Source organism: Cryptomeria japonica, chromosome 5 (assembly GCF_030272615.1).
Source record: "Cryptomeria japonica chromosome 5, Sugi_1.0, whole genome shotgun sequence".
Taxonomy (NCBI): domain Eukaryota; kingdom Viridiplantae; phylum Streptophyta; class Pinopsida; order Cupressales; family Cupressaceae; genus Cryptomeria; species Cryptomeria japonica.
The window spans coordinates 435,510,153-435,533,172 of NC_081409.1; the positions used below are offsets into that span (position 1 = coordinate 435,510,153).

Sequence of the window (23,020 nt, forward strand, 5' to 3'; positions counted from 1 at the left end):
TGTAAATTTAATTAAAAAGGTTTAGAAGGATAGATTTGATTAAATAAAATGATTTATTCAATTAAATGACCTAAAAGGGGTTAATTGAATTTAATTAAATAAATTGAGTAATTTACTTAATTAAATAGAGGAATGTGGATAATTTAATTAAATTAGAATAGAGAAATGAACATAAAATATTCATTTTAGGAATATAATCATTTTTATACATCTACAATCATCATTGAACAAAGCATCTTATTGAATTTATATTTCTAGTTTGCTTATGGTACATCACACAACATGGAAAACAAGAAATACTCAATAAATAACAGGATTCATTGATCTAGTATTATCACAATCTACACTTGGCCTTCAATATTTTCTCCTCTTAACACTGTTTATCCATTACCTGTCAAGTACATAACTCTAAAACTCGTGGCTATTAAAATACATAAGACAACATTGTAGCATCTTATAATCATCTGTTATAAAACCAAAGCACTTGGGGGTGATTCTTTTGTTTGTCACAGTCCAGGAAAACGGTGTCTACTGGAGCCTTGAATAACTGACTAGAAAGATTTTTAATTCCTTTTCTTTTTCCTTCTGATTTTTTCATTGTCACTTCCATCCTCCGAGTCAGATGCCCTCACCCTTTTCTTTCTTCTTGTTTTTTCATACTCATTGTCATGCTTTGAATTATTTTTCTTTCTTGGTGACTCCTTACTGCTCTCACTGTCAGTTTCAATCTCAGAATCTGAGTCTGATGTATCAGAATCTAACGAACCTGATGAACTAGAAGAATCGTCATTAGAGGTAGATTCATTTGACTCAGGAATAGACTTTTGTTGCTGCATTACAAGCCTTGGCATATTCTTCAAATACTCATGTAAATTCTCAATGATACCACCAAGACCAATAGAAGTAAAGAAATTGATAGCAAACTGTGAATTTTTGGGATTGTCCTTTGGAGAAATTGAATCAAAAGACTCTTGCATTGTTGGATTGTTCAACCTTTCATTAAGCAACAATATACCAAGCTGCTCTGCCAGCTCCTGCAAGAGAATATTTATAAAAATACGGGAAGAGGAAGTAGTATCTTCCTCTGTCTCACGCATATAAGCAAGACAATGCCATGGAAGAGCATCTGTGCCAAGTAAGTGGGGAAAAAACTTTGCAACATTACGCAGTTTATTTGTTTCCAATATGTGTATCATAGAATACTGTTGTACAAAACACTTATCAAAAAATTCCTCATAAATTTTATTGATCATACAGAATCTTTGCCCAAGAAGACCATAATAACGAAGGTATGTTCTCTCTTGACCAGGTTCAGGCTTGATCTTTAGTAGCTTATGACCAGCTTCCTCAAAATCAACACTTGACATGATTGTCAAATAAATTGTACGTCTTAAATTGACCAAGTTTGTCTCTATCTCATCCTATATTCTCAGTGCTTCCTCACCTTCCTCTTCATCATCATCATCATCGTCATTTGAATCATCACCTGAATCATTCTCCCCTTCTGCTTCATCTGAAGAAGCATCTCCAAGGATATCTTTCTTCGGTTTTTCATAGGTTGCCTCATGCTCTAAGAAATCAGGATCTGGCTTGAAAACATCCAAACCTGTTTCTTGATCAAGTTCATCTTCTAGGAAAACTTCATGTGTTAACTGATCTGGACGCACAGCTGGATGACCCTTGAACTCAGCTTTGCGAAATGCAAAAAGGCCTTCGATTAAAAACTTTACTCGTTTGTCAATTTCCCCCTCATGGATAATACCTCTAAATCTTTCAAAAATCCCATAGAGACCTTTGGGTGAAAGGTCTTGCAACAAAGAACCACATTCTTTCACGAACCCAACAACAACCTCTACACTGTCATCTGTGGGGTTCTCTAGTAAAAGGGTGAGAAGTTCCAAGGCAATGATCTCATGTGCAACTTGTTGATTCACTAAATGAGCTATGAATTTGGCTGATGCTATCAACATGTGCTTGTCATTGCATTTGTATGCCCTCTTAAGCTGCAAAATAATTCTTCGCAAAAGTAGATTGCCAACTTCAAGAAATTTTGTATTTACCATAGCAACCAATGCAGCAAAAACATCTGTAAATCTAGGGGATACCATTTGGGATTTCATACAAGACCTACAAAATAGACCCCTCCCACGAATGAGATTCTTTGCAAACAACTCTGGAATGATATTTTTGATGTTAGATGCATTTACCTTGTTTACTAACCCATTGATACTCTTCCGAAGGGCATCCCATGTCATGCGCTGGTATTCCACACTGCTCTTGTCTTCCACATCTTTCATCATTTGAGCCAGCTTAAATGGGGGAATGTAAACACCCCCGCTTCTTCCAACACCCTTCTCAGCTCCTCTTACAGCACCTTTGCCATTCCCATTCTGAGATGGAACAGACACAACACCAGAAGTTTTCACTTCCACTACCTCTCTATCCCTCTTGTTTCCAGAAGCCCCTTTACCACTTAACTTGTGCTTATTTCTGTACATAAACCCATCAAGAAGCATGAGTTTTTGCATATAAGCTCGCCCAAATATTTTACAGTTATTTTTCATCAAGATTCCCTCAGGAGCTGGCAAATCCTGCTTCCTACCTTAATTCTGTTTTCTCAAAGGACAATCCTAAAAATCCATGCATTGCAAACAACTTTTTACACCTTTGTTGGTTGTGGTGGCATCACATAGAGTTTACATCAATAAATGAAGAACATGCCAATGCTTTTAATGCAGCAGTAGAAGTCTATCTCTTATTCAATATCTCTAGTGAAACCCCCATGATATTTTGTTGGAGTAGAATTTGTTATATTCTAGAAAGGGTCTTGTCCTTTGTTGATGGGATATTCATCTACCTCAAGAAATAATTGTTCTTTTCTCCAACAAGAAGTGGAACTAAATGAAGATCTAGCACCATGAAATGAATCCTCAAAAGGATTACTATAGTTAGTTTTGGTAGATAATGATCTGGGTAAAATACTAATGTGTCTTTAGAAAACATTATGTACTAGCTTAGCATACTCTAACAACTTTGGTGCGACATGCTACATCCAATTAAGTCTCCATCGGTATCTCTATTGTGTTTATGGATTGGTATTCAATGTACTCTTTTTATACACAGATTTTACTTTCAACTAAGGAGGTTTGTATGCACTTACTTGTCTTTCGATTGTATCCCTATTTCAAGAATTTCTTCTATCAACAAATCATTTGTTGTAAGTTGTGCAAGTGGAAGCTTGAACATGCCTTCCATGCTATCCTTGTTGATACATTCAACACCATCTTGTGCAACAAATCTTTAGAACTCCATTATTTCATTGAAGAGTGAGTAGTAGGGACAATCTAGGACACTTACAAAGGTTTTGCAAGAAAGATAAATAGACCTAAATATTATGGCTTAATAATGATCAATAGGTAAACAGATAAGAAACTCTCAATATCAAAATGACTTTCTCAATTGTCTTTACTAGAAATGGATAGATCTGCTAATAATGGCTTTATGACTGTATGTCAACTTTAGACTCAATCCAAGAAGAGCTAAAACTAATATGTGATATCTAGATTTATGATCTCTATAATATAACAATCCCATAATTATGTTTCCACGCATCTATACCACAACACAAACATCATGCTAGTGTTCAGCCATAGCAATTGATATCCTAATTATAGAATGTGAAATATGCACATAACTATGAATAAAGATTAAGAAAAACAAAGAAAGATGCTTATTGCAAACATAAATGACTAATGGACAAGAATTGAATTCATTGTAGATAGTTTTGAATATCAAATTCACTTATTTGTGTGCATTTAGTAACTCGTACTTGTGGCCAACCATTTATCTCTTTCATAAATTAAACACTTATTAATAACATCAAATGGCTGATTAATTATCTTTTAGTTGAAATTGAAAATAAAATATTTTATTTCAGGACAGCTCACACTATTCCCTATCATATTTTAGACTCTTGGTTTTGTTAGTAGTGGTTTGATGTCTTTGGAGCTGATCATTGCATTTCTTTAGTTACGTTTGCCAACGTACTCCCAGTGTGTGCCAAAATGGGAGCTTTGGAACAGGGTATGGACATCCATCAAAGCATAAAAGATAGAGGAATTTTGTCAGATGTAGTTGCAACTGCTCTATTAGCATGTATGCAAAATGTGGAAGCATAGACAAGGTACGGGAACTGTTTGACGGATTGCCTCAAAGAAATGTGGTTTCCTGGACTGCAATGATTGTCGGATATGCACAAAATGGATTTGTTGAGAAGGCTTTAGAAACTTTCAAGCAAATGCAATCGGTAGGTGTAAAGCCAAATTCCACGACCATTGCTACTATCCTCCCCGCCTGTGCCAAAATGGGAGATTTGGAACAGGGTATGGACATTCATCGAAGCATAAAGGATAGAGGAATTTTGTCAGATGTTGTAGCTACAACTACCCTGGTAGACATGTATGCAAAATGTGGAAGCATAGACAAGGCATGTGAACTGTTTGATAGAATGCCTGAAAGAAATGTTGTCTCATGGACTACAACGATTGTTGGATATGCACAAAATGGATTTGTCGAAAAGGCTTTAGACACTTTCAAGCAAATGAAATTGGAAGGCATAAAGCCAAATTCCACAACCTTTGCCAGCATCCTCCCTACCAGTGCGAAAATGGGAGCTTTGGAACAAGGTATGGACATCCATCAAAGCATAACAGATAGAGGAATTTTGTTAGGTGTTGTACTTGCAAATGCCCTGCTTGACATGAATGCAAAATATGGAAACATGGACAAGGCTCGTGAATTGTTTGATACGATGCCGCAAAGAGATGTGATCTCATGTGAACAATCAACACACGCGTATACGGGAGGAAGGGATTGCTGCTACAAAATTGAACGCTCACTCCTCAATCACAGTTCTATGGTTTTACGAGATTAAACTAGGGCAATTAACCACCACGTGCATATTTTTTGCAACATGGAATTAAAAACTAGGGCAATTTGAATCTACCTCCTACGCGGAATTGCAAGCAATGCCACAAATGCCTTCGACGCAGGTTTGATGTTCTTAAGGGTTGAAGTCGCCACGGACGCCTACGCGGGAAATTTGCAGTACAAATGAATTCCCCTCTTCTTTTTTTTAAGTAATGGCCGTTGTCGTCGGAATTATGATGAACTCAAGCACTTTTTTGGAAAAAAGAAAATTCTCATTGCTAATGCCTTCTTTGTCGAAACCAAATGGGAAATTGTCATCGGAATTACGACGAATGCAGGCATTTTTCCAAAAAAAATCAAATTTGGCCACAATATACCTTCTCCGTCGGAAATCTAGTCCAAATGTATTAGTGTGGTATTGGCCTTTTTCTTCTATGGGAGGAGGGATCTTATTAAGATTCAGTTCTAGGGGTGTGGGGTTTCTTTCGCAGGCCCCCCATGTCAGAAGAGAGCCTTAGTCTAGCCCAATGAGACATTGCAACCAACATTCTTTTTGGGTGAGGCAAAATTACTCCAGGTCCTGGGGGGTTTGGCAGAGGTCGTAAGTTGGTAGAAGGCCAAGAACATGCTTATGACCAGAGGCCATAGGCAATAGTAGCACATTTGTTAGAAATGCGGGTCCTGAAGGCCACTTAACTCTATTGCTATTATGAGGCTTCCAATGATTTTTTAAAACCCTATCTTCTTCATGTGTTGAGGAGTTGTATTGATTGTGTGTAGTTTTTGGACATGGTTTCACTTATTTACTTAAAACCCAGAGTCATGCCAATACTATAAACCAGGACTTGCATGGGAGCATTCCATAGGCCATTTAGGGTTGCACTTATCCACTCAAGTACCATTCTCAAAAATCCATTGAGGGATCCATTTCTCTCCTTGAGTGTCTTATAATCTTGAAGTATTGAAGTCAAAAGGAAGCTATTGTTATGCATGCTCGAACCAAGAGGAACCATTGTTCGCCATTTTTGCATTTGAATAAGTTAGTGATCGTCATCAAGCTAGTTATATTTAATTCATTGAAATTTAATAGATTACACTCAATTCTCTCTAAAATCTACTATTCGCTTAATTTAATTAAATATTAAAATTCAAATGCAAATCTAAGGATATTGTAAAATTAAATTGAAAGCATGTTCTTCTATGTAATTCCATGATCAAAACTTCACCTTTCAATAAATATGCAATTTCTTTGTTGAAAACTAAAACCTTTACTCTCTCTAGCTTGTTCTCCAAAATCTATATACCATTCTCCTTCAATTTTCCTCAAAGTTAATTGTTGACCTCTGTGTGTCTGTGTGTTGTCGAGTGGGAGGGATGGGGTGAGAGAGATCTCTATTATTCTCTAGGGTCTTTTGCTTGTTGAATTCTAGACTCATGCACTTTTGCCTCAATGAAAAGCCTTAAAAATAGAAAAGTTGTGTTCCTCACATAACTTGTATTTCTAATATAATATAATTATTTAATTTTTTAAAAATCTCAAAATAGAAGAATGGGACTATTTAATTAACATCTCCTATATATTTACAATATTTGTCCTCAATGTAATTCTAAATTAGATTTCTTGTTATCTAATATTACAAGAATATGAATTCTTTATTTATTGAATAATCCTTAAATAAAGTTTGCACACAACTGAAACTAATTAAAGAAAATTCATACACTTTCAAAGTCAACTCTAGTTTGTTTGTTTTTTAAATAAAACACATTAGGCATGAAATATATTAAATATGAGAAACTTACAATAGTATAGGAACATATATAACATGCCGATAGAAAGGGAAACAAGCAAAATGGGAACAATGCTTAACCAATCAACCAGTAAAAGATTGAAAACCTACTAATAAAAGAGGGGGGGCTGCACAAGATATGGGAGTTGATCTCAACCATAGAAGCAGTAGATTAATTATATGGAGGAGGAGAGAGGAAAGATCGTTGCAAAACTCCAAAGGTGTCTAAGTATTGAGTTTTTCCACCATCGTTGACAAACCATAGAAAAAGTCTTTAATTTGACTTATGTGATCCTCAGAAAAGAGGTCATCATTATTGGCCAGGAAGATGTTCATTGGAGAAAAGTCATCATAAATGACACAAGATTTGAAGAGGGACCATGCCTTGTATGTTTTCTCTGCCTTGTCCTCCGAAGCCATGCCAAAAAATTCACCTAGAGGGCCCGACATTGCATTCATGTCAATTTCCACAACTTTTTGAGTGATTGTAGGCCAAAACTGCTCAGATGAAATTTTGCTTCCCACCATGCATACCCAGTCTGGGAGTGCAACTGTCGCAACAAGGGAGTGAAGAGGAAATCAAAGATCTGACCTTCATGAATATGGTTATCTCCTTCTCCAAAATGGTAATGAAGGAACTGAGTGATGGCATCCCTAACATCAGCATCCACTGTTTGAAAAAGGTACTCGCATTGTTGTTGTAAAGACTCGTTCAAGCGCGAACAACTCACTCCAAAGTGCAAAGCCATATTTAGCCAGAGCAGAGAGATCCAAATGAACTTGGACGCATGCAACTAGATTAGCTTGACCAATAAGTAGTCGATGCTGGATGGAGAAGATCATAATGAGAATGATCTTAGTCAACGCATGGCAACACATGATAAGATATAAGATAGTAAAGGCATGTGAGCTCGAATCACAAGAATTCCACATGTCATCAAGAGACTTCGTGAGTATGAAGCTTAAAATGATCCATTTGAATAAAAACCTAATTTTTATCAGTTTTTTTATAGAGCATGCTTGGACTGCACCCATACAAACACTCTGCCAACTCAACAAAGTACCAAAGTGAAGGAAAGGAATACAAGTTGTGGTCAAGGACCCCCAAAAAGAGCGCTAAGGCCATAAACAAGTACCGTCAAAACTGCAACCGACAGTTTGAATAGGCCTAATGCATGTGATGGAATCATGGCAGAGGGCAGAGGCATCAGTTTGAAAAGGCATAACAGAAGAAGCCAAGCAAGGATTATGAAAAACTAATTTGGAAAAAATCTTCCCAACAACTAAAATAGGGCAAGGTGGATTCCAAGCAAGAAGCAAGCCCGAGGATGCAGAGTGAAAGAAGATAGCCTCAAGATTATACAAAGCAAGACTTGATAGCTAATCAAGTAGTTAAAAGGGGAATGTCTTGAATACGCATGAACCATTCTAGAAGCCAAACAAAAGTTACCTCTAGAAGGTGATGCAGAGCCAGACAACAAACTAGGTGAAAACCTTCTCTCACCCACAACTACTATGTCCAAAACAAGTTCTTTTGTTTGTTCAGGGTGTGAACAACATACCTACCAAATACTCAACTCACACAACAATTTGTGTGACCGGATCCATACCAGTTTAGCGTCTTCCAATACCGGTATGCTAAAAACACTCTACCCTTGTGTGAATGGAAGACAATCTTCCAGTACCGATGGGATGGAAACCTATTGGATTTTGTTAATTGGTGGTCCAACCAACACAAAACACCCATAAGATCTGTCTATCATATGTGTTATGGAATACTTGACTCACAATTGTCCTATTGTCTAGTAGCCCTATCGGTAGCCTAGTAGCCCTACCGGTTGAGTTCTCCAAACACAACACAACAAAATTCAAAAGGACAAGACAAACTAAAGGTAGATTCAGATACCCTTTATCTAGTTACACAATTCCCCAAAGGATTAGACTCTAACCACAAGTTGAAATGTTTGTACCCTTACTGTCCTTCCAGACCTAATTAAGCCAATTAGGCCTAATTTACAAAGCAAGTACCCCTTGTATTACTCCCCCGACTAAACCAACACTTCTGCAAGGTGGGGTAAGGTGTCAAACCACCAAATCCAAGGTTTCAAGACTTGATCCCATCTTCTTTATCTTCTGCAAGTGATTTCCACTTCTACAGTTCAGGCTGTCACATAGAGATGCTCGCCTAGGGTCAATTCAATCTCTTCGGGCTTGGAGCCTCCTTGCAAACCAACACCAAAATCTTATGATACAATGGCCCTTCTAACATTTTCCCCATAGGTTGTTTGGTCCTCTGGTGAAAATGTCAGATTAAGGGCATCTTTACAGTGAAACCCTAGGTGGCAGCTGCGTTTGTGACCAGTCTGGTTGGATTTGGATGGATCCCTACAACCCGATTGTTACAAAACCTCAAACTTGATTCAAATGAAAGGTAAGAGACTTCCCTAACTCATCCAATTGGTTTCAGACATCCGCTAATCCGTATTGATAAAAAATGAACAGCAAAAACGGAGAATTTCATAAAACTCCAAGTATATTGTATTGCTCCAAACTCCAAAACATCATCAAATTTCATCAGCTTCAACAACTACGCCAACAACAACCTGGAATCAATCCAAGTGGGCATAATATATCCTCCTTAACGGTTTCCAACCACTTTTTGACTTTGGAACCGTTGGAGGATTAGTTATCCCTTCTTACAACATTTTGCAATGACAACAAAAGTTGTCAACTTGCACTTTTCAAATTTGGCAACTCCAAGGTGTATTCAACCTATTCCAAGGATTGGTCTGATGTTTCTAAGACCAATATTTATTTTCCTGACTCATGCCTAGACTCCTACTGATCCACATGGTCATTTATCCATGGTGGCTTATAAAATGTAACCATGACAATGCCTTACATCAATTGGATCTTATTGACTCACAAAACTATCAACCTATTACAAATGATAATTTTCACCTCATGGGTGATATTAAGCTCTTTTGGACTTCATTTGTGTCTTCATTTGTGTCTCCAGGGGCTCCTGCACCAGAAGGAAACACCAAAACTTGAAATCAAACAAATAGTAAAGGTTAGCTCAAAGGAGATCCTTCAGTGACCAAGCCAGAAAGACATGAATCTAACATGATTTCAATATTATTATAATATCTCTCCTCTTATTCAAGAATGCACCCCCTGATTGCTAGCTTATCTACAACCCTATTAGCTTCTCTAAAGTAGTGGAGAAGGTGGAAGCAATCAAATAATTGTAGAATCTCCCAAGCTTCTTGAAGTATATAATGAATTTTCTAGTTTGGAGAAGATCTAGTTTTCAATGCTGATATGATGATCTAAAAGTCTCCTTCTATGATTAGTTTTTTCACTTTAACCTTTATTGCTAACTTAAGACCCGCAACTAAAGCCCTTGCTTCATCCATGTTATTCGAGTCATTATGGCCACACCCTTGGGGTCTCTCGGAATACATCCCACACCAGAGATATCAAGGTTACCTTTGGAAGCCCCATCAAAGTTTAGTTTGATAAAATCATTGCCAAGGGTTTCCATTTGATTTCTTTTTCATTGATTCTTTTAGGAGTGTTGTTCAACAAGCTTCCTTTGAACGGGAGGGAAATGGATTTCCTTTCTGACAAAGATCTTATGATCCACCAAAGTGAAACAAGAGTCAACTCTTTTGTGTCTAATGGTCTAGGCATTAACTGATTCTGAGATTGATTTTTAAATATTCATGATGACCCCTTCTAGATTGTTTTTATCAAGCCTAAAGACGTGTTTGTTTTTCTCTGACCTAATGTTTCAAATGAGGATGGAGGAATCAAAAACTTCAAGAAGATATGCCTGCAACAGAGCATTCCATAGTAGCTTTCCTTGCAACCATGTCCAGCAAGATCTCAAGAATGGGCAGTTCAAGAGTAAGTGATTTCTCATTTCTTGTTCTGAATCACAAAGCACGCAATTAAAAGAAGGGGCAATGCCCAGGTGAGAAAGTTTGTCCACTAGTTAAGATTCTACCCTTAAGAGAAAACCAAGCAAATGACCCTGCCTTTGGCAATCCTGCATTAGACCAACAAAAGGAATAGCATCTCCTCTTTATAACCTCTCATATTCTCAAAGAGATTATATCCTTGTTTGATTGAATATTTCCCAAATGAGGAGGGGGGCCATATGAGGCAATCCGTGGTGTCCTTCTAGTGTAGGAATCTCTTTTTGAGTTCAATTTGGAGGATGATTCTTTGTACAGAAGGAATGGGGATTGAAGAGAGATCTTTCCAATGAGCAAAATTAACTCCATTGTCAGCCTTTATGTAGAAATAATCACTCACATTGACACCCCATCGTTCTTTTAGGATAGCTTTTGTTTGAGATAATGCCTCTATCTTGGATAGAGGTGGACAACTCTAATTTAATTAATTTTGATATATTGAAATGAAAATAAATTTAATTTTTATTGTTCTAATTATTTTAATTAATTTGTAAGATATGATATTACTTCATAATCAAGGTTAAGTGTTTACATATTTCATGTGTCAAACCTAGTTCCACCTTTTCCTAATTACCCATTCCTAAAACACAATGAACTCCAATGTGGCTTAGTATCGTTTGGGTAAACAATAATAATCCAAAAAAATGAATATCACAATCAAATTATATATTCATGCATAATTTAATAATCACTTTCTAGTATGTTTCCTTTTCCGACTTTTTTAATTAAGCTCTTCTATATTCCCTTTGTTTCCGTGTCATTTTGCACCTATCTATTTAGTCAATTTTGGTCCATAATTTAACATTTCTTGCCTCTTTCTCTATGAAGGCCACCAATGCTCATGGATTGTGATGTAAAATATTGGTGAGAAAAATTTGTGATGGTCAATTTTGGTCCATAATTTAAGCATCGGTCTTCATGATGGATCACAGAGTGTGATCTAAAACATTGGTGAGAAAAATTCTTATACAATTAAATACAAAAACATTCCTAAACAATATTATGAGTTGTGAAAATATGATGCCTTTAAAATAAACACTTATTGAAAATAACAATGTAAGCAGAGTATCAAATCAACAAATATCAACATGTCCAAATTACAATATAATATTATAATGTCAAAAATATCAACTATACAATATATTACACATACCTCATCCATGTCAGTCATCTAGAAAACATTGAAGACCTATGGAGACGTTTATGAAGACCTCCTATATATTTCTTTAACACTCCTCATACATATTTAACCATTTATGTAACCTTTAATAAAATTCACTAATGTGTTCTAGTAAACTCTAATGTTCTTTTTGCTTAAGAAATTTTCAGTGCCATGTCCTTTCCTTTCTTATAAGATGTTGATAAAATTACTACCCAATTAATTGAAATTGCTTCCAAGAACTTATAAAACTCCTTTTCATAGCTATGGAATGTAAGGGACTTTCAAACCTAGAGGAAGCATATTCCTCAAACCTTAGTCTCACAAATCAGACCTTTTGATCTACAGTGAGAGCATGCATACTGATTTACACCTTAAGTTGAGCAACCCTAGGCAAGCTTTTCTGCACCTATGTCAACTTTGAATGGCAATATCTCAATATTGGCTTCACCTTTGAATACACGTTTATTTGAAACACTCTGCTCACCTTTTGAAGACTCTCCTCCATTGGAACTGGCTGTCACCATTCAATCTCTCCATGAGAGTCTTTGTTAGGTTTTTCATGATCTCCATCGACTGAGACAAACTTGCAGTGGTGCTCTCCATCCTACAAAATCTTGCTCATCTATATAATCCCCTTCTCCTTCCATACTGTTCAACTCTTCTACTCACATGATTCAATGTGTCTTTGTAAAGGTAGAATCTTCTTTCCACTTGAACTAGTTGTGAGCACGAACCTCCAAAATAATCACAGCACACCTTCAAAAAGGAAGAACTTGCATTGACACCACTCGATCTGTTAACTAAAAGGATACTCCTTAGCTAGCTTGTTAACATTAGATATTAATTCCTGGTCTAAGAGAGCACACACGACTGGAAATAATTAGCAAGAATCGATAAAACAAACTGAACAATGACAAAGAACAAACACACGCCATATGAAGATATGTTTACCCTAAAGAAAACCCCTTGCAGGTTAAAAAAAACTCCAGCAAATATGAATATACTCTCACACAGTGCTTTAAAAAATGACACTAAAGTGGAAGTAGAACCCTCAGGCTTAATGGACAAAACCTCCACACAACACAGAGAATTCTCGATGACCTCCAATAGGTTCTAAAACCACTTTCCCTATTGTTGCTACAATGACAATCTCAAATGACAAGAGAATTCCCTGCAAGAACTCCACTCAAAGCTCTCTAAGATGCTAAAACTATACTAAGAACTTGTTTTACCACATCTCCAAGTGTGTATAAATAACATTACAAACATCTGGAAGCTAAAGAGACCATGAAATTGCACTTGGAAGAGGAAAATTTGAGAAAATGGGATGTCATTGGATGCCACAAATGAGCTTGACATTCACCGCTTCTGACACTGATATAATTTTAAGATCGCCAGAGTCCTGGCAAATTTGCTGCGGTCTATGTAAAATTCGCTGCAACAATTATGTTTTCACTACTTGCTGAAACCGGTGATTAATCAAAACAGGCAAAACACCCAATTTTCAAGATCCTCTGGCACATCCAAGGTTTTACATGTGCGTACCATTCCATCCTATACATTCTCTAACATTAATGTTGTCCAGTGTCTCACAATATCCTAATGAGCCCAAAATCAGATCCTTTTTGGATCGAGGAAGACAAACAACTAGAATCCATATTAATATTCAATAATTGCTTCTGGATTGATGATAAAAATTGGCTTACACAATCGAATCTAGAAACAGTTATTGAATAAGACAAACAACGTCATACATTACATACATTACACTAATGAGACTTTTAAAGCACAACCAGAAGTTGAACAAAAGCTGAGGAAATTATGCAAGGGCACCTGCAAATGAAGTTTTATTTGGCCGTTAGACCCCAAAACTTCTTAAAGAATACCCCCAAAAGAGAATGCTTCAATACAAGAGAAAAGTATCTAAAAAGTTGGTCATCACTGTAGTGAGATCATCAGACACAAGCCACATGTACATTCAGAGCAATTACATCTCTGTTAGATTCTAACTGCCCCTTGTTAGTCATACCTAAATGCAGTCAGTAATGTCATAAGTAAATGTATCAAATAAACAAGATCTTCCTTTTGTACTGAGTTCTGAATGATTAATTGGCTCTTAGTTGGAATTAGAAATAAATAGTGTGCCTTTCAAAACTAGGTATTTGACATCACAAAAATGTTTTTTTAGCACGTGCATGTATTACAAGATTCTCACTACCTACAAATGTGGAATACAGAAGCAAGAATGTCTGAAAGAAGACTATCGAAAAAAAATGCCTTTGAACTGCACTAATGTGAATCTAAAATGGTTGCTCTTCATTGCTTGCTCAGCATGGCGATCTTTAACTTGTGTTCCCGTGTACACAGCCATTTCTCTGAAGATTCCTCAAAATTCAAAGCAAACAAAAACAGATTGATTCAAACAGAAACTAGAAGCTAAGTGAATTTAATGAGAGACATTGCTCCAACTTTGGAGATGACTTGGTCCATTCACAACTATCACTTGGCCTATACAGGGCCTGATTAATATATTTGCAGCCACATCAGGCCATGCTTGTCATCCAAGAGCACTTTTATTTACTTTTTTCAGTAACTTACAACAGAAATGTCAAGGAAAAGCATCTTAACTAAATTTATTATTGAATTATGCACATCAGAAATGTCAAGGATAAGCATCTTTATTCAATAGAGTAGAAATTTTAACGTCCTCAAATGACATTAGTAGATTAAATGGTATTAGCTTAGCGTCCCCTAGACATTTTTGGCAGAATGTCCTTTACTAAGAGGCATGTCCTCCACAACCATTGAGGGATGTTGATGACCAACAAGTCTCTTATACTAAAATTTATTTTTCTTATTTTTTTCAAGGAATATCACAGCAATTCACTGTCTTATCAGTTGGAATTGCAGGTTCAATTCCTTTTGCTTCTGGAACGGTAATTTGTGTCTTAGAAGATATAAATTTTGGGTAGCATAAACACTTGTTGCAAAACATGCATGAAATTATTCTGCATTCTGATGTGTTCAAAGTTCAGTTTCTTGGCCATACAATGGATAATTTTGCAGAATATATTAACGAATACAAAACTGACAGTCTGATTATCCCTTCTACTTATTTACTAATTAATTTTATCAAATACATAAGTTACAAGGAGAGAATTAAATTCAGTTGTAATCCACTCTTTTTGGAATCAAATATATGTTAGAGCATATGGAAGCGAATTGCCTGATATAGGAAACAACCATGAATTGTGTGTTTGTGCGTCTGCCTGGTCTTCTGAAAGTTGTTTACATTATATATTCAAATGCATAGCTTTAAATGGTATTACACGTACAAAAGATCATGTTCTAGTCTAAATATTCAGAAACACCCTGCACCAAGGCATTCTATAGAGATGAATCCTATAGAGATGAACGCTACATAGAGCAAACTTCACTTCTTCCTCTTTTTATAGAACTGTTATAAAATCCAATAAAATACGTCAAAACCCAAGTAAATGAACATTTAACTCTCTCAATTGTTTAGTCCCTGCACTCCAGGAATCTTTCTTCTAAAGGTCTTTCGGGAGCATCCATCAAACATTGCACATGTTAATGGTTTAATATTTAGTTCCCAAAAAGTAGCACTTACAGCAAATAAAAAGACTGATTGCACAGGTCTGGATGTAAAAAGTAAATAAATTATTTCTATCACATTCATGCATACATATGTAATGCATAAGCATAAAGGCAACGTTGTTTCGAGAAGTGGAAATATTTACATCAGTATCTTTTTCCCCCAAATTGAAGGTACTTTCAAATGTCTCAATGAATTCCAGGAGTTAGTACAAATGCACAGAGCTGGACCTAACGCTAGACATCAGCCTATGAAGAAATAGCAGTCACCATGCTGTGACATTCAAAATTTTCCTTAAGAGACAAGATTGTGGCAAGTGATTTTAGTAAACCTACTAAGTATTGTAAACATACATTAATTGCTCTCATTGAAAGAAGCTGATCTTGCACTTGCTGCAGGATTTGCCCATAAAACACGAACATCAGTTTTTGTGTTATCCTTGTTCTCCATCTTTGGCTGGAACGCTTTGAAAATCCCTCCAGTAGTGATTGATTCTGACTTGCTGCCTAGTCCCAATGTTGCCCAAATGGAACTCTTCGCTGCTTCCTCGGGATCATCAATCCTCAAGGTTTTAGGGACCCAAATAGATCCATCCCCTTTGGACTCTGAATGTGACGCTGGCAAGTCTCTTGTATGCTTGCCCAACATTGATGGACTTGAATCTAAACTTGTCGATGGAGGAGCCACCGGTCCCAATGGCATACCCCATGCAGGAGCCCAGCTTGCTTGCCCCCACATAGGACCAGAAGGAAAAGGCCAAGCAAATCCGGGATAGAGTCCTGTCCCAGGTTGAAACCAGGGCAACATTGAACTAGACTGAAAGTTTTCAGGGTTCAACATTGCACCTCCTATGGCATTCATGAAGGGCGAATTGCCAAAAAAACTGCCACAATACAGAGGCCAAACTGGAGGAGGACCTCTAACCCAGCTCATAGAACTATTCAGCAAGTCACAACTAACTCCCTGATCTTTTGGAGTATTATTGGACTCAGACGACTCAACATCTGATTTCATTAATTTTTTTGATGAAGCACAAACAGAATCGTCCAACTTCCCAATTTCGACCGACTCCCCTCCTTTTTCATGGGTTTTCATTTCTGATGAATACATGGTATTCCAAACAATTTCCCCTTTCATTTGACTTGAAGGGCAACTGGATTTCTGTAAATTTTCACTCTCATCTGAAAAAAGGCTAGAGGTTTCCAGACCCCCAGATGCTCTCAAGTGATTTCTTGTCCCCTTTTTCGCATGAGAGAAGGATTGTCCAGGACTGGCCATTTCCAGAGGAGAGAGCTCAAACTTCATTGAATCCTCAGAATTGCAATCATTTGCGTGACCCAAATCCCTTTGATGAGATATTGCAGAGTGCTTATTTTTTCTTCTACCTGCACCCACAGGAACATTCCTGAGAAGCCCACCTGCAGTCCAGTATCTCTGGCAATTCCTACAAAAATGCCTCGGTTGGTTCACATTGTAATTGTTATAGTAACAGAATTTAGTATCCATGCTTTCACATCTAGGACATGGCAGAAGCTTACTGGGCTTCTTGGGAGTTTCATCTTCTTTCTTAATACTTTCCTCAGACATCTCCACAACACCCCTGTTTGGTTTCTCATCACATAAATTGTACTTCTCTATACTTTCTTCACTCCCAATACTGGGTTTTTCAAGAGTCGTTTGGAAAAGCGATTCGCCATTGAAATTTTTCTCATTGTTAAAAGGTTCCTTATATTCAATGTTGGCATGTAGAGAAACGCTGCTATTTAACAATAAACTTGACTTAGTTTCATCTGAGGAGTGAGAATTTTTCGTTACCTCGGAGGTGTCGGCAGACTCGGAACTTCTGTCTGAAAAATCTGAGGAGGCAGAAAGCACAGGGATTCTTCGTCCAAAGAGCTTGAACGCAGGATCTGACTTCAGCAGCTCAGCCGCATCCTCTACGACTGCTTCTTCCGACATTTCAACCAAAATACCAAGGCGTTTGCGGATCCAAATACAAATATTTCAGAGCAGGGGAGGGAAATCAAATCAGATACGGAGGATGGATAAGAAGAAAATCAGATCTCAACACGAATCGAGAATGGACACGCGTGGAGGGCACAAGGGAAGGGATGAGATGATGATGATGAGAGACTGGGTTGTCCGGCCATTACGATGGGGAATGGGATACAGAAAATATTAAGTACATTAAACATTTGAGATTATCCTTCCGTTTTGCGTTCTCCACGCTTATCCTTTCCTTTGCTTTGCTTTACACTTTTTCGCTATAAAGTTGAGGCCTTTTTGTTTGTGATCGACTTTTTCCTTCTTTAGCTGGAGCAACCACTTTTTGTACTTTTGGATATATTACTTTTTTATTAATCAAAGGAATCGTCTCTTTCACACTGCTTTCCATATTCTTACACGTATTTTTTATGTCGAAAGCCAAGTTTTTTTTATCGCCTCGTTCCTCTTCACTTATTCTCGTGGAAACAAAGATTTGGGACTAGTTTTTTTTATCGCCTCGTTCCTCTTCACATTGTGGACAAATCACAAAGTTGAATTTATTAAAAATAGTAGTCCGGACCTCGAATAAGTTAATCTAAATGAGATCGAGTGGGCTAACCCTAAAGACTACAAATGTAGTTTAACATCGACCTTTTTTCATCATATGTTCAATGAAAATTGGGTAGACACAATTGGAGAGCTCATTATTAAACGATATGACAGCGTTTCACAATGTTAAAAAGGAGAAGCAACTATCCCATTGATTATGGATGTTAAAAGTCATCTATCCTATTTTATTGATATTTAATAACTGTAGCATCAAATTTCTATCTACATTATGATACTTAAACAACTCATTATTGTAGAAATGTAAAGGCAACAAGGAGCTATACATTATTTGTTTGAAATATTTTTTTAGAAGTAGTTTTAGAATCTTTGAGAGTAAATTATAGTGGTCAAATATTGAAATGATTTATTATATCAAGTACTTTATTATGTTAAAATCTTTATTTCATGTTTGAATATCTTTTTTATTTGTTTGCATTGTTAGAATGTTCTCTTGTGAAATCTTTATAAACACCCTCATGTTTTCATCTCAAACCATGAGCAATCATTATAATTATGTATGTTCAATTCTTCTATTTAATTTTCTCTCTATTTATCACTTTTTTTCTAAGAGGCTAATAAAACATCTTAAATTTGAGCATATTTTTAAATGTGAAAGGGGTGAATTCAATCCAAAGAGCTTGGATTGCATGTACACTATCTCATACAATGTTTTTGACAAGGAAATTTGTGCAATTTTAATCTAACATTTGAAAAAAAAAAAATTGGATGCACAAATGAGAATGGTCTACACATTTGGAATTGTGCACTTTGTTCAATATAAAAATAAATTAATTTTTTATTTTAAATATAAATTCTAAGGGTTATCATAGAACCATCTTTCATTTTCATGTGATCTTCATCACACTTTCACCCACACACAAAAGCCAAACTAGCCTAAGAATGGTAAAACATGCATCTTGAATCAATAGATTTCAATAATGAATCCATTAGCGTTTGAAAAATGTGAAACCTAGACTACTATAAGACATTTGTGACATAAGAATGTTAAGTCCTTGGTCATAAGCTCATGAGTATCAATTTGCATAGTAACTAGCATAGGACATTTATGATTAGAGAATGTTAAATCCTTGCCATAGGCTCATCACCCACATTTTGCATAGCGAAAACCCTACAAGAATTTGAATAAAACACAAAAAGCCCTAACTTTGCATACATAAATTTGTAAGGAAATTTCATCATTATAAACTAGTGATTCTAGAAATTCCACCAATGAGATTGTTTTATTAATTTTGGAATTGAAAGTTTTTGAAATTATTGCATTCCCCATGACAATCTCCTTAACAAATCAAGAGCATTCTGTGACAAATGACATACAAGGACACACAAAACAAAGCAAATCCAATCAAAAGGGAAAAAGAAAAACAAAGACAAAATACACATAAAAAGGGTTAGTTCTAATAACAAAGGCTCCAAGTCAGCTAGTCAAAGAGACCTCAATAATCAAAATGTCTCAACCACTAATCATATTCTCACAATGCTATTGCAAGAGCACAAGCAGTCCTATGGAAAGAGCAAGAGCATACATTTATTGATGAGACAAGAAACCATGATCCAACAACTAACAAGTTGTGTTATGTTATGGGTTCATGGGAGAAAGAGAAAGGAAACATAGATTCCACTAGCTAGGAAGTTGTGTTATGTTAGGTGATCCATGGAGGAAGGGGAACATGGATTCCACGGGCTCAAAAATTGCATTATGCTAGGTGATCCATGGAAGAGCATGGATTCTATGGGACAACAAAGTGTGTTATGTTGTGCGAATCGTGTGGAAAGGCAAGAAGAGTCAAAAGGTCTAGCAAGGTGTGTTATGTTATTAACTCATCTTGAAAAAGAAAGATTACCAAACAAAACTTGTTGTTTGCAAGGCAATCTATTACAAAATGGGTGCTACAATGACACCAATACAAGGGTCTACAAATTGAACAAGCATAACCAAACAAAACATGATTTTTGTAAGGAAATCCTATTGCAAAATGGGTGTTGTAGTGACACCAGGACAAGTGTTCGCAAATTGAACAAGGATAACCAAACAAAATACGTTACATTTGTAAGGAAATCTTGTTGCAAAATGGATGTTGTCATGACACCAGGACAAGGGTGTGCAAATTGAACAAAGGTAACTAAACAAAACACATTGTTTGTAAGGAAATCCACAAAATTGATTAAGGATTAACCAATCAAATCTCATTGTTTGTAAGGAAATCCACAAAAATGCAACTGCCAAATAAGAAACAAGGAGGTTGCATATATCGCCCCCCCCCCCCCCCCCCCCTAAAATGTCAACGTAGCTCCATGTTGATATCTTAAGATAGAAAAGAACATGGATACACACCTTCACCACCAAGGAGATTTCGTTTAAGCAACAATGAACATGCACTCCAAGATAGAAATAGGACACAACTCTCTTAAGCAAGGAAGAGATAACTTGCAACAAGTGTAAAGGGATCATTTTGAGGGATGCATGATGAAAGGAGGAAGAGATCTTTTCCCAAAGACATCTACCTCCAAGAGGAGATATTTAACAAAAATAACTTCTTTCACAAAAGGGGAGGGGAAGGAGACCAAGAATGTACACCTTCCCTATTGCTAGGAAAGAAGATTCTCGATGAAGGATTCTTTTCAACACCAAGGAGAGATCATTTATAAAAAAAAATTCTTTCAAGCAATGAAGAGGTCCTAAAAAAGGAAGCACGCCTCCAAGCAAGGTTGAAATCCCATGAAGGATGAACAATTCTTTGAAAGAAAGGATATCTTTATAAAATATGCAACTCAACAAAGGAAAAGTGACTCCTTATGAAAGAAAGAGAAAATATTGAAAACTATTCTTTCCCCCCAAGCATGGAGACATGAAAAAACAAAGATAGGGTAAATGCACAAAGTTGAGTCGACTTAGAGTGGAAGTTTTGGACTTAGCCAAAAAAAATGAAAAAGTGTCAAATAAAACGGGATCTCGTTATGCATTGGGGGCCTGAGCCAAAATTTGAAATGGGGTCCTGTTTTGCGGCAGGATCTCGAACCTAAATATATGAAACAAGATCTCATTTTATCCCATTTCAAAAACAAAATGGGATCCCATTTCATAAACGGGATCTCGTTTCTTTTTATATTGTTTATTTTTTTAATATTAAAAATGACATATATACATAAAATATAACATTTAAGTATAATTCACATTTCAAGATCTTATAAATTTTCAAGCTTAGTCAAATTTAAATAATCAACAGACTCCTATCAACAATTTATCGCTCTCTTTATCTCACTCTCTTTACCTTCCCTAAGCTCTAGACTCATCTCTCTCCATATCACTCTTCCTCTATCCCTTCTACCTCTCTATCCCACTCTCTCCTCTCTCTCTCAAAATCTAGACTTATCTCTCTATCTCTCTCTCACATCCTTAACTTTGTACTCTTTATCTCTTATCTCTCTACACACCTCCCCTCACTCCGTGTCTACCTCTTTTTCTCTACATATACCTCTCTATCTCTCTCTAAATATATTTGTCTTCCTCCCTACCAAATTATCTTTCTCTACATACATATCTCTCTCTCTCTCTCTCTCTCTCTCTCTCTCTCTCTCTCTCTCTCTCTCTCTCTCTCTCTCTCTCTCTCTCTCTCTCTCCCTTTTCTACCTCTTTATCTCACTCTCCTCTCTCTCCCTAAATCTAGAACTATCTTTACCTCTCTCTCACAGCCTCAACTCTTTACTCTGCATCTCCTCTCCCTACCTACCATTATTTCTCTACATATACCTATCTATCTCTTTCTACATACCTCTCTCTCCCTCTCTCCCAAAATATAGAACTATGTCTCTACCTATCCCTCACATCCTTAACTCTCAACACTTTGTGTTGGAATCAATGAACACTGAGAGAGGGGGGTGAATCGGTGTTCTGCAATTTATAACTTTCTTTAACTGATTCTTAAACCACCAGATTCAAAAGAATGAAAGTAAAATGTAGAAACTCAACACACACAAGCACAAAACCATAACATCGAAATTCTTACGTGGAAACCCGAGAAGGGAAAAACCACGGTGGGATTGAGACCCACAATATTATAATACTGTGATCATGAGTATAATAATATTATAAGGAAATGTACATGCATTCAGGAACACTACCTAGAGCTCACTGCTCAATTACAATAGAGGGCTACAACCCCCGGAGGACTCACTATCCTACAAATGATTACAAATGATAATTGATTATGTGAACTGGTGAATAGCATCTAAAAATACCAAAATGCAATTCTGGTTAAGCACAAAGAGTCTTCCTCCACTGTTCTGACACACTACTCTATTCTGCTATGCTTTGTCATATACTAGAGCATAAATCCAAGGATAGCACATGTGAAACTGTGCACCAATTCCCAGAAAATCTTCGCACACTCGCATTGATCACCAAAATTCTCATATAGATCAGCCTTATATATCCACATCACTTGATTAGGTTACCAACATGTTAGCTCCAAAAATATGAAACGTGTAACAAGAAGTTGGCTCAATCCGATTACAAACACACATGCAAACCAAAACAAATTGATTATATGCTTAAATTAAGTCAAAACAACAACTTTGAACATGGCACCAATCAACAAAATCATCCTGAAGATTCTGCATAACATGCTACACAACAATAACCTTGTTCTTCCTGGTACACCGGATACCATATCACCAATCTTGCACTAGAATCAACACCGAAAGCTAAGATTGTGAACTAAGAAATTGCAACCAACAAATCGACTACCTCTTCCACTGCAAACAAAAATGTGCACCCAAAATTGAGTTCTACTCAATATACTCATACTCTGTTGAACATTGTGTTCCACCTTCCAGACTTAAGAAAAATAGGCTTAGAACTTCTGGTAGAAAGAATTTGCATATACCAGATGACTCATCTGATCTAAGTTGCCATCAATGACAACCCCTA

General features: G+C 36.6%; 1 protein-coding gene and 1 pseudogene across 1 annotated transcript; both read right to left on the minus strand.

The window, feature by feature from the left end:
* Window positions 1–629: 629 nt before the first annotated feature.
* Window positions 630–2,342, minus strand: LOC131061312 (uncharacterized; annotated as a pseudogene).
* Window positions 2,343–15,521: 13,179 nt separating this feature from the next.
* Window positions 15,522–17,760, minus strand: LOC131060529 (cyclic dof factor 2). The gene has a single exon (XM_057993781.2). The coding sequence runs from the start codon at window positions 17,434–17,436 to the stop codon at window positions 15,832–15,834; it is 1,605 nt and encodes a 534-aa protein (XP_057849764.2). The 5' UTR covers window positions 17,437–17,760; the 3' UTR covers window positions 15,522–15,831.
* Between the last annotated feature and the right edge of the window lie 5,260 nt (window positions 17,761–23,020).

Coding starts and splice junctions, on each gene's coding strand:
- LOC131060529 (XM_057993781.2), bottom strand. CDS start 17,436: ATGTCGGAAGAAGCAGTCGTAGAGGATGCGGCTGAGCTGCTGAAGTCA.